Raw genomic sequence first — 16,318 nt, 5'->3', positions numbered from 1 at the left:
TGCTTAGGGGAACCCCAGCCCCTACACAGACTTCCAGCCACAGCAGGTCCTTGTGCGGACGCAGAGCATCACGTTACAAGACAGGGACCCAACTGACAGTAATTGTACCAGGTAGCTACTAATTAAGTTGATACACAAACCAGGGGAAATTGCCAGACAGACTGCTTAGAGAGCAGTCCCTTGCACCGCAAGCCAGTATGCAGTGCTTTCAGCAAAGTAACCCTTCCCAGCATAGTTTCTTTGTTTGCTAATTTCATTCATTATGCCAAGAGTGAGTTTGTCTGACTTCTCTGGGAAATGGGCTTGCACTGCTGAAGCAGACAAAAATACTGCAAGGAGATGCTGCACTTTTCAAACATCAATTAAGTTCCTGGTGCTGGCCAAGCGAGAAGATAAAATATGCATTCATGCTGAAACTGTGGGTTTGAATTCTTTTTTCTGAGACATAAAAAGATGGTCTCCCTGGAGTAAAGCTTTGACCTGATGTGCTTGTTGAAAGTGGCCTGAAAACCTGAGTAGGCTTGCTGGCCAGATGAGCAGAACTGCATGACAACTGGCATCTGGAACTAAACACTGCACTCACAAGTGCAAGGTTTGTTGCTGTTTTTATTAGAAGTATATTTTTTACAAGACAAGATAAGAGTGAGTACCACTTGTAGAAGATGGAAGAGACAGCTTCTCCAACTGAGCCAGACAGGGGTAGGTGAATGCTGACTTTTCCTAAGGTTCTGTCAAAGACCAACAGCTTACTAGTGTATGAGTAACATTCAATGACTCCCAGAATTTAACCTACGGTAAAAGCTTTTCATAGTGTACACCGGCCTTCAGCCTCATGTTCTCTACTCAGTACAAGCCAAGTGTAAATTATATGCTTTATTGAAATATGTCTTTACTTCTAAATAACTGAAGCCACAGTAATTTGAATTAGTAGTTGTAGTATTGAGAACCCAAATTACTAGCTGTGCTGTGCAGATCTGGGACAATATCTGCGTTGTCAGTCAGACCAGAGTTGCGTATTGCCACAAAAGTTGAGGGTTGATCTCTGCTGTCGCAAAGGTTTATGAGTAAGTTCCCAGGTAGAGGGAGGCTGAGAAAGAAGAGTTCAAGGTTCCGGGTACAAAGTTGCTCATCATGGTTTATGTACTGAATTTGGTAACATGCATGCTCACATCCCATTTATCTGAATGTATTCAAACATGATAACCTTAAAACTAAATATTCAAAGGACTTTGAGCAACCACAGCTATGGCATTTCTTTTCCAAGCACTAAGGTAAAAAACGTTTGCTGTTCTGAGTAAGGATTTTCTTTCTCCCTGGTACATTATCAGTCTTAACATTGCTGCTTAGAACCCAAACAAATATGACTCTGAGACCCATACCCTGGGAACAAGGGGAGTTCTTGAAATGAAGTTGTATGTCTGCGTGTATAACTGATTTATTCTGCAGTTTTGCTACCATCACAACCTTAACCTGTGTTCTGTAAATCATGGACTATTTTGCCCTTCCACCTCTTTGAAGCTTATATTGAAAGGCTGCTGCCACATATGTCGGTAAGACAATCAGTAAAATTAGATAACTTCAATTTCGATTGATGAAGGTGTTGAAGATTATGTTGCTGTGGTATGCAATGGCTCAATGACTCTTTATTTGTTTTGAAACAAACAACAACAACAACAAAATACGTGGAGGATTTCTTCTCTGTTACTCACTCCTGCAGCAGACATGCCTTAATGAGGTGCTGTCACCAGGCTGGCCTTGCATGTTCCTCAACTGCATATTCCAGCATGGCATTTTTTTCCCAGAGGGACACATACCATCAATATGAATGCTGAGCTTCATTGAACCTTCTATTTCCAAGCTTATGTTTCTATTTTAATTCCAGCTTTGTGCATGAAAACACTTTTTATATGTTATATATATTTGTATATGTATTTGATATATCTGCTTTTTTTGTCCTTCTATGCCATGTATCCATCCATCTATTATATTCTGTAAGAAGTTTTTAATTTATGTTTTGATGTGGAACTAGGGATACAGATGTGACAGTGCGTTAATAACAGGATCCAGATCTGTGACTGTCAGACCTCATGTAGGACACCAGTTCAAAGTTACTGCTGTTCTGCGGCCCATGTGAAAAGAGTGTGTAGGTTTGTTTTATTTCTCAGTGGAAGAAAACTGTAAATTGGTGATGAGGTAAGCTGGAGGATGAAGACACACGTAGCCTGAACTGCATTCGCAGCCAGGCGGACTGGCAGTGATGGGGCATAAGGAAAGCTCTGTGCTCACCCATGCTGTGACTCCTTACAGGGGCTCTGGGCTTCACACACCCGTTCTGGAGCTTTCCCAGCAATGACACCTGTTTTACTTTAATACCCACTTTGGTCACCTCCCACCTAAGGGTGACTTACATTTGCACTGTGTAAAGACTGGTGTTCTTATTTTTACTCCATCCTTCAAAACAAGAACTGCTTCTCTCAGATCCACTTGACTCCATGAAGACCTGAATAATAATGGGATGATTAGCAGTTGTGATACTACTGTGGTCTCAGTTTCATCCAGAATGAATAGAGCTAGTTTTTTGGGAAAAGGAGAATTCCAGTGGGAATAAAGACAAATATTGTGACATTTTTCTTTGAAAATGTAGTGTTCAGAAACAGAAGATGCATGCATCTTGGGGAATTGTTTCATTTTGTGACATACTGCAAATGTAAGTGGTTAGCAGGCAGAAAAAACAAATGAGCTGGATGAATATCCAGAGAAATCTGGCTAAAGGGAATAGAGCTGGAATTGGGATGAAACATGGTTTCAAGTCAACATCATAACAGCCCAATGGAAGGGGTACCATTCTCCACAAGAAGGGCAGCAGTGAACAGAGAAATGCTTAAAAAATGCAAGTGTTGCCTTTAACTGAGGGATTCAGTAGCTTTTTGGACAGTGAAATGTAGGGAAAGTATCTCCCTGGCAACCGATGACCTAACACACTGGTCACACAGTCCCATTCTCGAGGGATTCCCAGCTGTAGTCACCTACTGTTCACCTAGACCCTGGCACGGTAATCTGGCAGGTGTGTGTTACTGAAATCGTTTGCTTTAAAAAATCAGAAAGATGTTTTCAAATGAGGAGTGGAGATCATCTCCAGAGAAATCTAAATTTCAATTATTAGGTTTATTATATAATTACATAAAACACAGCAGGCGTTCTCTGATCAGTCTCCACACAGTATCTGTCTCTTTTTTGGAGAATCGTCTTAAACTCAGCATGTGGAACAGTGTGGGAGCTTGTGCAGCCATGAAACCCTGCTGCCACCCACCAGTCTGCAAACTGAAATGTGCTGGAGGCAGCAGAAAGGAAAACCTGAAGAGCTTAGCACTACGCGGCCAAGGAAAACTGGAGCTCACCTCAGCAGGGGTGGAGAAATCTCATCTCCCCTGTGAGCAGCCCAAGAGGAATCTGCTTGCAGCCTTTATGTGGATTTTGATCCCGTTCCCTCATGCCCCAGTTTCTCCCCGTGTATCTTCAGAGCCTTGAGGGGGCTGCAAGTGTGCAGTCACAGCAGTGAAGTGTTTTTTGGGTAGGCACTTAATGAAGAGAGAGACTGTCTTTGAACAAGCCCTGACATCCACTGCCTGAGAGCTGCAGACTGATAGGTACGATGGGACTGAGAAAAAAGGTCTCCGTCACCTGTCCTGAGGCCCTGACCCACACTATAGTGCGGGGACTGAGGCAGTACGTACCCTGCTCTTAGCTGCTTGAAAGGGGGCTGGTCTGGTTGGTTCTCAGAAGCGTGTTTTCCATTAAGCAGCTCGATAGAAGGTTTTGAGTGAATGAAGGTGATGTGGGAAAACAAGTAAGAAAATTTAGAAAAGATGAGATCCAGACGTTTAATATTTTAAAGAAATCTAAACAATGGAAAGAACTGCAATTTAAATGAAAGTACACAATTTTTTCTTAGCATTACCATTCTTGTCAATGGAAAAAAAATAATACTCTCAGCTTGTTATTACTTGCAGTCAAAACCAGCAGCATCCAGAAAGCAAACGTCTCCAATGATAATCTAACAAAAATAACAACTGGTTCTCTGGTGTGTTACTTGTTTGAATCATATGGTCTGTCTAACTCAGACTGCGATCTCCTTGTGAAGCACCGGTGGCACTCACAACCACGATGAAACAGGATCCATTCTCACCTGGGACAAGGGAAGCTCCTCTGTGCTGTCCTGCTCCTTTAGTGCTTGGATCACTGGTAGACCCAGAGTACGCCACAAATACCCCTCCTTCAATGGCCTGCACTCCCTTGCAGATTTTAACTGGCTCGGTAACATCAGTAATTCTACTGGACTTCAGTCACCTTGCCCAAAAGGATGAAGAATGACAGAAGAGAAGCCTGTCCCAGCTGAATCCAGTTCAAGTTTCAGCATGCCTCTTCTGTCCCCAAGTCTGTTTGTCCCCTTAGAAGGTCAAGAAAAAAGAAACAAAATATAATCTAATATTTTTAATTTTATGTACAGGAATATAACGTTATGGCAACTTTGTACATGAAATACATACAGTATTTAAACATGAAAATCAGCTAGGTAAGAATTTACATTAGCAATGAAACTGCTTCATGTGCAGCCCAGTTAATACTTAGTTTAGATCTGTATTTTATTGGGGAAGATTTTAATAGTTTACAATCATAGAAACATAAACATTTAAAACAAGACTCTATAAAACAATTTACAGAAACCCTACCATCTACACTGAGAGAAAGGGTGTATGTCTGTGGGTTTGGTGTGTGAATAACAAGGTGGATGAATGATGTATCTCAGCCTTTTAAGTATAAAATAATTTAGAAGCAGTTCATGCAATATGGAAGCAAAGGAGTGCCAGTTCCTTTGAGGTTTCCCGCTACCTTGGACATCTACTGAGCATCGCATGTGGGTCACCGGACACATGATAATACCATTGCCAGATGCTACCAGAGAGCACCAGCCTCAGTTCCTCTGAACAATTACTTATGTAAACATAAATATACAAGTTGATATCTTTTCTACACAGTACAAATACAGGTCACAACTTCTCAGCTGTGCAAGTAGTCAATCCATATATTGGAAGCAGGATAATGTTCGGACTGGAGTTCCATATATTTCTATGTACACGGGCACTAACAGAACTTCCTCGTTTTCACCAATTTGCTCTGATATTTCACAGAGTGCCCACCATGCCCTATCACGTAAACATCCAGCAGGTAGGACTTGCCAGGCTGCAGGCCTCTGATTGTCTCTGTGGTCACTGCTTTCTGGATGTTCTGGCTGTGGAAGTATTTACAGAGAACCTTTTCCGATTTCTTCCTCGTATCTGGACCCAAGCACTGGTTCTGCTCTCTTTTCTTCTGCTCTTCATTGTAATGGTCATCCACTTCCCTTTTGTAGATGCAGAATTTATTTCTCTCCTGTGTGCCCAGCCACGCCACCGTGACCGAAGAACATGTGCGGAGTTTGTCAAAGGCTTTGATTCGTGTATCTTCAGGAAGAGATGGAAATGATTGTTTGTTAGGCCTTGTTGTAGCCAGGATCTTCAGCACAGAAGCACCTTTTTTGCTCCCTTTCAACCTAATGAGATATTTAGCTTTTGCTTTTCCTCGAAGCTGGAACTGCCGCACACCCTCCACGTTTTGAGACAAGAGAAGTTTTCCATCTCTTCTAACTTGGATCTGAACAGCATCCAGGCATGAATGAATGGAGAAGGTGACTTTTTGATGAGATGAAACAGGAGCAAACCGTAGAAATTTGGCTCCCTTTCTCTTGATGAATACATCTGTAACCTTGCCGTCCTTCAGTTCGACTGTTTTCTGTTTAGCCTCCTCCTTCGTTCTGGCAAAGGTGCCAATGTACGCGGTGCTCATGTTAGTGTTGGTATTCACTGCGAACATGTCAAAGTAGTACTGTGTGTCGGGCTTCAGGTCAGACACTGTGAAGATGTTCTTGTTCCCGATACAAACTTTGTGCAGGTCAACTCTCGGCTTTGAGGATGTATGGCGCCCAAACTTTGACGATGATTTTAGGAAACCGCGTTCTTTGCCAGAGTTGTTGTCTGAGGGGAAGCCAAAATGGGCAAAGTCAAATGGACTGAAATCCAGACCTGGTTTTGGAGCCATCATGAAGGCATCATCAGAACTGAGCTTGGCTTCAACAGCACAGAGGCTTTTGAAATTGTGCTCCTTATTGATGACTATGCAATACTGAATCGGCTGTTTCAGTAAGGAGGCAGTGGGACTTGGCTTCCACGCCAGCGTCACGGTTGTACGTCCCAGAGAAGTGACATCAATTCTGGGATCGTAAGGTAATTCAGGATAAGGTTGGTCTGACTCTGGAGTAGTGGTTGCATACACTTTAAAATGTGTATCTTTCTCTGTCGACAGCAGATCTAGTTGGTACAAACCAGATGGGGAACTAGAGGACACAAAGTACTCAACATCATTGCCTTTGTAAGAGAACAGTTCTGTGCCTTCCTCATTAGTAATCTGCTGTTTCTGTTGCTCAAGAGGTTCTGGTTCACCTAGATTACAAGCAAAGAAAAATGTTTGTACAGACGCCATCTGCAAACACGAGAAAATAAAACTCTAACAGACACAGACACAAAACACACAAAGTGAGATAAAAAAGGGTTTATCTTCTGAGGAAGATGTAATCGATACTTCTGTCAAATAAGAGAGGGAAATTGCTTTGGTACTCAAGTTAAAAAAAATGCAATAGAAATTGCACCTGAGCAGTACTAACGGAGTCTTGTGAATGGTAGCTAATGCCTTCCACTACAGTACTTCAAGCAGCCAACGTGGAGATGCCGCACCATTCCCCTGGGGGAACTGACTCCGCTGCCTGTTTCTGGACTTGGACTTCTTAGCTTTGGCCCTTCCAGTCACACTAAAATGTTGTGCCTAAATACAGCGGGGGGCAAAGGTGTGTATACCTTACAATGTGGCATGGATGAGACGTTAGCACTTGCGTGAGAAGCTCTGGAAGCCAAAGACCTTTTCTCTTTTGAGTAGCAGTTCTATGGCTGTAATACGCTCCACTCTATAGATGAGTCCCCTCAAAGGGGTGAGCTCAGCCCTGCTGCAATGCCAGCCCTGTCTCTCCAGTTCTTATCTCGTGTACACAGCTCACAGCAAAGCCCCTGTGAAATCGAGTTCCTTTGTGCAAACGCAGTTTGCTGTGGCAGCATCCAGTGCACTCTGTAGCTATAACCTCAGCTTTTACTCTTCCTTTCTTACAGCCCTCTTCCTTGTCATGTTGCTACCAGCTGCCAGTTTCCTACAAAATGTCAGGACTGAGACTGAAGATCCAAGCAGCAGGAGATCATAAAGATAGACTCAGCATCACACCGAGACTGCTTTGAGGGGCTTTGCATCCAGGAGAAAAGCAGGTCTCTGAGGTGCAAGGGAAGTCCTTGATGGGTTGTTACCTGAACCTTCTCCACTGGCTTCCTCTGGGAGTTCCTGCACACTCAGCTTCCATTCCAGAGGGGCATCGCATGGGGTCACTGTCACTGCTAAGGGAGTGTTGTCCTCTTCAACCACAAAGAAATACCTAGGAGAAGGTTAACAGACCCATACGTCAATAAACCCCGATGGCAGCCAGCTGGCAGGGCCTGACGACATAATCAATGTCGGTCTTGGGGAGGCAACAGAGACAAAAGCATTACTGTCAGGCAAGCGTGTGCAGAGGGACTATGGAAAGGCTGGGGGGCGGGAGCTAAGGAGGTGAGGGGAGTGCCCCCACTAACACGTTAGTGCAGAGTTCACGCTTTGCTTGTCAAGACACGGCAGAGGGGTTTCTGGCCTCCTGCTCTCCTCTCCATCAGCTTCATTTTTTACCCCTACACTAACTATATACGGTATAAATGGTCACAGAGGTATAAATGAGGGAAACGGGATCTTTCCTGGAATTTAGGGATATGCTTTTTGAAGGAGACCACACATTTTATGCTATGTCCAGGTAAGGGCCCTAGAAGCACATATAGGATACATACACATTCAGCTGTCCTCCCACATCCCCCCAGACACTACACATAATTTAGTCAATGTTTTTCATTGATGAAGGCTGAAGGAGGTGCCTGATATGAGCAGAAAGGTGGCAGTGCTGGTCCTCCCTGAACATTTTGGAGCCTCAGATTCTTCCCCAGTCTAACCTCAGCATTCTTGGACCCGTAGGGTCAAGGCTGGGAAGTGGGGAGTTCAGACCAGACTGACTTATGCTGCTTCTTTAAAGCACAATATGAAATAACGAAGAGAGACCAGTGTGGTGGGTAAGCCTGTAGTTTCTAATTTCCTTCCTGCTCCCTTTGCCTCCAGACATGGTTAGTGGCCCCACTTCAGGGAACTTCTGTGGTCTGTGGGAGCTCTGGGCTTATCCCAGAAATCAAATAAACTGGATAGACCCTCAGCTGGGGAGGCGAGATTGGGATGGAAACTCGCATTGTTACTCCACCAGACAGAATACTGGCATTTGTATTTTTCTGGTTTGGATCCAATTTTAATTTCAAAACACCCAGCAAATAAAGCTAGTATCTTCAAAGTACAATCTCCTCGCTTGAGCCGGACAGAAATACCTTTTAGGGGTGTCTCGGAAGAGGTAGCTGCTAATTTCAGCTCCATCTGGGATGACTGACGAATCATGAAAAAACGCTTTGTCCCGGATCTGCATTTGGAAGAGCTCCTCATCTCTGGTAGGTAACTTCTGGGGTCTGGAGCTGAGCGGCAGCAGCAGCAGCAGCAGCGGGCAGCGCAGCAGGAGCATCCTATAGCAACAACAGGGAGTCCCACCTGAGGGGGGCCGCACCACACACAGCAGGAGCTGTTTGTCCCACGCTGGTGGGCGAGGCTGTGGTGAAGCACCAGTTTACACGTGCCCCGCAGTCACTGACTCGGCTAACTGCCAACTTGTGTGGCTCCTGTGGGCTGACTTACTGCTGAAACGCAGGCACACCTGTGACAGCGCTACACGCACTGTATGTTTGGCAGAGGCACCTGCGCTGTACGGCCATATGAGCGCTAGGCATACTTATTGTAAGGACTAAGCTCACATCATCACAGAGCTTGGATAAAGTATGTATATAAGATTTTTCCAACTTGAACTGCGATGGAAAGCAAGCCCACGCGCTGGTTTCAAACCGGTATCTCTCATCAACAAAGAGAAAAAGCCACCAACTCTGGCAGAGCTACAGGTTGGTGTTTTGCCACAGCAGGAACAGAGCTCGCTGGACATGGGAGCTAGAGTAAGCACACAGCAGATGGAGAGTGCATCGACTGCACTTTCCTTAGATTTCAGTTGGGCTTCCAACAATCCTTTGAAAAGTAAATATTTCCAGTGAAATTGTCCTTTATAAAAATAGCAAATTGGGAAAACATGTGATATAAACCCACACATATTCAAAGCACATTGGTATTAGCATGCAATTCAGCAGGGCTTAATCCTCAAACCTGATGGGAATTGCAAAACACAAAAGCAGAGAATCCCTTACAAATTGGGCATAATAATTCATAATCTCAGCCTCTCATTATTATGTCTACAACTAGGTCAGTAATGACTACCCTAACGTATACAGTGGGACAGGCTGGAAATCTCCTTTCAGTACAGTAGATGATCTCATATATAACAGCTCTGGTATGGGGCGGGGGGGGAGGAAACAAAGCCCACTTCTGGTATGAGCATAGCAAGGTTAAATCGCTAAATGGTAATGTTTCTTAAAATTAGAAGAAAGAGGTCTAGGCTGTTACCTAAACCATGTTCGCCACTGCCTTTGGGGAGAAGCATGATAAAAAGCTGAGCTGGCAGGAACAGTTTTATCTCGTTACTTGGCTGAATGTGCGGTCACACAGCGCTCCTTGTACTGCACTGCACATTAACTCTGGCTTTGTAATGCACTCTTGCTTTTTACCTTTAAGGTCAAATCTGCTGTTGAGATTGGAGGTGGGGTTTTTCCCCTTCACTTGACCTTTCCCCAATATTTTATGTAAAAATAGCAAACACAAAGCTCCTTGAGAAGTGGCATGATGCCATCTAAGCCACAGCAGAATTGCTCTTCCCCTTCAAGGCCTTAATGAAAAGAGAAACAGAGCCCAGGAGGCTCCTCCTTCCCCCCTCCCATGGCTTTACCTTCCAAAAGTCCCAAAGGAGCCACTACAGGGCAGTGCGGCCAGGACGCAGGACCCTCCTTCTCACCCCAGCCCACCCTTTGGGAGCTTTCAGCAAGATCCCAAGCCCCACTCCCCGGCAGCCCCCGCATCCCCACGTGCCTCTTCCCACTCTCCTCTTGGCAGAGGCAGGCGGCCAGCAGCTTGCCAGCCTCTGCCCCCCTCCTCATCGCCACATCCCTGCTGAAGCTCACCGCGAGTACCAGCTCCCCAAACGTGGGAATTCACCACAGGCAGCACAAGGTCCTGTCCTCTTTTTCACGCCCAAGCTCCTGACAAAATGTTCCCAAATCCCCGCGCCCTGCTGCCTCTAGCTCTCCTCCTGCCATGCGCTGAGAAGAGGCCGCGACATCTGCCTGCCCTGCAGCCCACCGCACTCCCAGCACGGCTAAAGGCACGTGCAGGACAGCAGGTCCCCCAGCACCAGCAAGGCCCACGGAGGGCTATTTTCACCCTCGTCTTGCTTCCTCTGCCTCTGACATCATTGCTATTTAATTGCTCCTTCCACCAGCGGCGCAGCCCCCACTGCACCGCTCACCCCCTCCCTCTGCACCCCCCTCCCCTCCTCCTTGCTGTCGCTAGCGCCGTTACCTCAGCTCATTCCCACCCCGCTTTCTACTGTTTCCTCCAACTCCTGCTGTCCAGCTTGGGCCCCATCCTTCATCTCTCTCGTTTTCTCACTGAAACTGGTGACGCAAGAGAAAACATTTAGCAAACCCCGAAGTAACCGTAAGCCACCAATGACACGTACTGAAAACTCCCCTGCCAGGATGCTATGTTATCTTCGCCTCCTTTCGCTCGTGCCTTCCTCACGCCAAGAGCTGCTATGCCTTCCTCAGCTTTCTCACTCCCCGGCCTGCCCCATGTTCCTTTATTTGCAGCCAGACCCTCCCCTTCCTGAGTGGAAAACCACAGGAAAGATGAAGGTGATTGCTAGAGGTGCACCTGGCAGAGTCTTCCCCGCAGTCGAGTCCCAGGTGGGCATGGAGACGATGGGGGAGCTCCATCCCCCTGCAAGCAAGCGGCAAGTGTGCCAGGGAGCCCTGCGGCGAGCTTGCCAGTCGATGGCCCCGGCATCTTGGGGAAGCCCTGCCTGTTCTGAGGCTGCCAAAAGTTATTTTGAAATTGGAGAAGGCTGCGCCCTTATTTATTTGGCGATAACCTGGTGAGAGCAACATACTGCCATGGTTTCCCGTTTGCAGGGCTTGTAACGCTTCACCTCTGGCACTCACAGCTCTCAAATTGTGCGCTCCGTTAGTGTCTGGGATGTTTTCCTAACAGGTTATTGCGGCAGCCTGCCCTACGGAAGGGAGCAAACTAAGACATGCAATTGCTACTTACAGTTAAATCCTGATTTAGCTTTCCCAACGTTTGTCAAAATTTCTCCCGACCAGGTCCTGAGTTAGCTTTTGATGACAACAGACATATTTTCTCAAATTCAGTCTGAAGTGTTGATACTTATCAGCAAAGTTAATGACATTTGACCACATTTGACCTTTTGGAGCAAAGATCATAAGTCAAAATACTTGCTGACTTGAGTCACCAAAGTCAGCAAAAATCTCCCCTCACACAGAGCAGGATGAGTTTCCTGTGCTCTAACATGCTGTTTATTGATCTTTCAAGTATTACCATTAGCCAACAGGGAAGAAATTCTTTCCAACTTAATCACAACAGTTAGAGCAGATTATTTGGTTAGGTAAGAAACTCTGACGCTTTCTGCAGACAGCGTCCTCCACATGAACTCCTTGAAACTGCAATCTTGTATATTCCCACAGTCCGTTCCAGTGCAATGTAACCTCTATTAAAATAAACGATTTTTGATTATAGGACTATCCAGGCTAAGCTCCACTTCTTAAATAATTTCACTAGCTGAATCACTTAAAAAACTCCTGTAGACAGCGCTCCTGTCCCTATTAACAACCATGGCACAGTAACAGGGTACAGATTTGTCTCTGGTTTCTTTATCTAATTGTAATAGTATTTTGGCTTAAAAATAAAAGACATATTAAAATTAGCTCTGTGATCCCTGCCCAGCCTGGGCAGGCAGCACTGGCCCATCCCATACACGAAACAGCTTGCAAAGTTGTCAAAAGGAAAGTTTTCTAATCTTTGCTCCTTAACGAGCAAATAGGGTTTTGAGTGCTTTCTTTTTCACTTACCCCACCTCAGAGGCTTCACGTGGGCCCAGTTTTAATGCACAACACTTCCAAAAGTAAGACACCTCAACAGCAAAGAGGCATTCAAAACTCACTCGCAGTTTTTGGAAACTGTGCTGTCAGCGCTATACCACCCTTTCACACCAGTTAATCAACAGATTTTATTTTTTGCAGCGCACTCACTGCAATTTGGCAGTTTTAAACTAAATCCTCTATAGTTTACACATGCAAAACATCAACAGGAAAGCAAAAAAACCAACCAACCATTTCTTCGTCCCCTGTTTCTGTCTGAGCCAGTTCACTACCAGGCAATGACTTTGGCAGAGGCCCTCAGAAAATGCACTTGCTCGATGTGAGCACGTGAATTCGTGCTCTCCCATCCAGCCCTCGGATAGTTCCAACAAACAATTTTCTTGTCTCAGGGTGCCGTGCTCCGAGCCGGTTTCATTTCTAGAAGCCAGGTACAAGCTGAGGCCTAAGTGCTGCACTGTAAAGCCACATAAATTATGTGAAATATGTTGTGTGATTTTTTATTCTCCAGGCTGTGCCACCTCCTAAATGCCTTTTATTCCCTTTTCTACAAGTTTGTCTTGTTTTCTTTTCTTTTAAACTCTGAGTCAATATTTTATTGATATATTCCTGCTGACTGGAGGGATTTGCCTGCTGTTTATCACCGAATTTAAGAGAGTGCCAAAATAAACAGTCCTAAGTGAAATAATAAGCACCATTTTCCTTCTCCGGGATTGCAAAAGTGCCCTCTAATGGCCCATCTTTACCTCTCACTTCTTCCCCAAACTCTCCAAACCAAGCCTCAAACCCAGCGCGAAGGCAAACCTCCCACCCTGGCCCCCGGCTGCGGGCTACAGAGGGGGGACAGAGCAGCGGCTGTGGGACACAGCCGGCACCCGTGTCCCAGGGGATCACACCCTGGGCCATGGGAACGGGATGGCTCGCCAGCCCGTGCCAGGACGCCAGCCTCCCCTGCACTACTGGAGGCGAGGAGATCCCACGCAGCGACCCGAGTGCGGCACAAAGCGAAAGGTTAAAAACCCGCCGCAGCTTGGAGGGACCACAGGCACCAGCAGCTCTCGACCAGCAACAAGAGCAACGTCCTTGAGAAAACAGGCCTTGCTTGTATATTCCTCTGTTTCCAAAACAAAGCAAAAAAAAGTTTTCTTTTTTCCTTCCTTTTCCCCCCCGCTCTCCCCTTCTCCCAGCAGACTGACCTGCTCCGGGGAGGCAGGCTGCGCGCAGGGAGCAGCCAGGGGGTCCCCATCTCCTCCCAGGTAGGGCTGCTCCTGGGCCACCCGCCTCCGGCCACAGAGCCCGGGCAGGCTGGGCGATGCCGGGGCAGGGGGCCGGGGTTCCTTCCTTCTGTTGTAATCGGGAAGGCAGCAGCCCTGGCCCCAGGTGCGCAGCTCCTGGGCCTCACAAACACTCCCATGACAACAGCCACGCCTTGCAAGGTTTACTTCATGAACGCAAACATACTCATCTAAATAGATCAACAGATGAAAAATGCATGCTGTGCATTTGGAGAGGGATAGATATTATTTGAAACACCTCAAAACATACCACCTTGCCAGAGGTGGTGGTTCTTCTTTTTTTTCCCTTCAGAAACTAAATAAACAAAAGCAGCAGTCTGGCCATTTCATACATTTTAGCTATAAGCACAAACACGGAAATATTGTTACATTGGATCACAGATTTTATGATGATTATAATTAATTTCCATCTTTTTAATCATTGCCACTCGGGCGGCGAGCATTACCCAGCCTTTCCAAAATCCCACGTGGGCAAGCTCTCTGTCCAGCCTTTAAGACCTTTGCATAACAAACGTCACTGTACAAAAGGCCTGCAAATATCTGGGCAAACTACAATTACAAGCAGAAACCGAGAGGATAACGGGATCTGCTGCTGGCTTAGGTTCTGAGTCAGGAGATAAATTAGCTAGAGCTGGGGCAGCACCTCACCGGCTTTTCCCGCAGGCTGCAGGATCCGCGCGGTGGGTGCATCCACAACCAAAACCAGAGACGGGCAGCCTCGGGGGCAGGTAAAATCACCCAGTTTTGGATTTCACCAATCAAGCCTACAGTATTTTCTGTCTGCCCTAAGCAAGCCGTTTTTTCCCAGCAAAATACAGCGGTTGCACAGAGTGTACTCCAGGAGGTAGGAGAGGCTCCCCCCTTACATCCCATCACAGAAATTCCACGCAGAAAGCCGAGAATCCCTTGTGTTCGGCCGCTTGGGATCAAGGCAGTCATGCACTGCTATTCAGACTTCCCTGTGCACGTATGCCACGTGCAGACACGCACGCTCCCGGGAAGGCTCCACGGCACCGAGCACACCTACACCCCACAACAAGGCAGCCGAGAGGGTCAGATTCACCGTGCGCAACGCCAGGACTGTTCACAAGTCATCTTCAAGTGCCTTGATCTATGGAAATCATTTGCTTTGCTTCTCAACTGTCTGCAGGTCACAGAGACCTGTAAAGGATTTACAATAACAAATCAAAAGATCTGAGTTTACCCCAAGCAAATGTATCTGGAATAAATGAACTCTAATGTTTAATTACAGAGTGGGAAGTGCACGACTGTAATTTACTGAGGATAATTTCAAGGCGCTGCCCGCCACAGTGCTTTTGTGTTACATTTCTTCTCTTTTTATTGTATGGATGGTTAACTTTTTTTCCTCCTTCTGTCCTATTTTTAAACTCTGGTGTGTTGGGATTTTTTTTTTTTTTGGTTGTTTACATTACCCATGCTGCATCTCTTAATAAGGCTGTAGATTTATTGACGTGATTTAAGTCCCGCTTCGGAAATAAAAGGGCACTGTGTGACTTCTTTGACTTATTATAGGAACGCCGCAAGTAAAGAGGCTGTGAGCTTTTCCATTATACACTTCATTTCCAAAGATATATAACACAAATGCATGTACCTCAGCATGCAGAGTTATCGCCTCAGCCACACAGGAGCTTAAAAGCACCCAGCAATTTCGACAGTAATACAATTAGTTATTTTTAACGTGCAAACAAGGAAAAATTTTAAGTAGTTACTGGGAGCTGCTCAGTTTGTTTAGGGGGAGACCAGAGGGGAAAAGCAAAGGCCTTCTATTTAATATTACTATTCCCTAAAGGATCTGGAAAATGTTTGGTATGCTTTTTATTTGGGTGGTTTTGGTGGCTTGTTTTCTTGTTAAAACCAGCACTCTTGAAATCTTGTTGTCCGGTCCTGCCTCGTGCCTGGGAAAAAGCATGGGCTGTGCAGGGCTGCAGTAGCCAGGAGCCGAGCCAGGAGCTCGGCCAGCGCAGCCCCAGCCAGCCCCTCGCCGGAGGTGTGCACCAGCCCAAAACCTTTCCCTACAGAGCAGGGGGGTGGGGGCTAGGGATGCAGCCCCAACAGGGATGCAGGAGTGGATTGCTGTCTCCATGCATTTGCCAGAGACGTATTTTTGTGTAGCACTGCGGCCAGCTTGACATGGCAGCTCCTGTTGGCAGAACCCGCTGTAACTGGGAGGGCAGGAGCATTTACAGACCTGTAATCCATGGATTAAAGCTCCCTAAGTACGCACGGACATGATGGACTATAATGGTGCCTTTGAAGCACTCAGGGTCCACCGTGTCAGTAATCTGTGGATTAAACGACAGCCTCTTGCAATTCTAATTCAGTCCTTAATTTTCCTTTGCTGGGAGCACTGTTTTAGCAAAGCAAATCACAGTCGCACGGGATAAAAAAGCCAACTATAAAAATAAGAAAGTATGAAGAAATGAGGGTACATTTCCACTAAATCCTAACGAACAACAGTGACAACAGACTACAAAATAGGAAAGAGGCTAAGTCTGAAGGGGTTACACTGTAAAATGCAGAGCTGTCTCAAATTAGACATGTTGAAAAGCAAACATACTCTGGGAGATATGGTATCAGAAACCAAATTTTACATGGACTATTTTGTTTTTAAGATGAGCCTTATTTATTTTTCCACTTTTAGTG

The 16,318-nt window shown here is 45.9% G+C and overlaps 1 protein-coding gene across 6 annotated transcripts in view; it reads right to left on the bottom strand.

Moving 5' to 3' along the window:
- Positions 1–4,476: 4,476 nt before the first annotated feature.
- NDNF (neuron derived neurotrophic factor) overlaps positions 4,477–16,318 on the bottom strand; it is a 42,175-nt gene continuing 30,333 nt past the window's right edge. For 4 of the 6 annotated variants that reach the window (XM_055719944.1, XM_055719952.1, XM_005433768.3 and 1 more), the window contains 3 exons: positions 8,589–8,777; positions 7,443–7,567; positions 4,477–6,536 (listed from right to left, as the gene is read on the bottom strand). In XM_055719944.1, the coding sequence (XP_055575919.1) occupies positions 5,143–6,536; positions 7,443–7,567; positions 8,589–8,777 (1,708 nt within the window). In that variant the 3' untranslated portion in view covers positions 4,477–5,142. The other 2 variants (XM_055719976.1, XM_055719968.1) reach the window with 2 other exon arrangements.

The sequence above is a fragment of the Falco cherrug genome, chromosome 1 (genome assembly GCF_023634085.1).
Source record: "Falco cherrug isolate bFalChe1 chromosome 1, bFalChe1.pri, whole genome shotgun sequence".
NCBI lineage: Eukaryota > Metazoa > Chordata > Aves > Falconiformes > Falconidae > Falco > Falco cherrug.
Note: the sequence above shows the minus strand (reverse complement) of the source record. Positions and strands in the feature narration are given on the sequence as shown.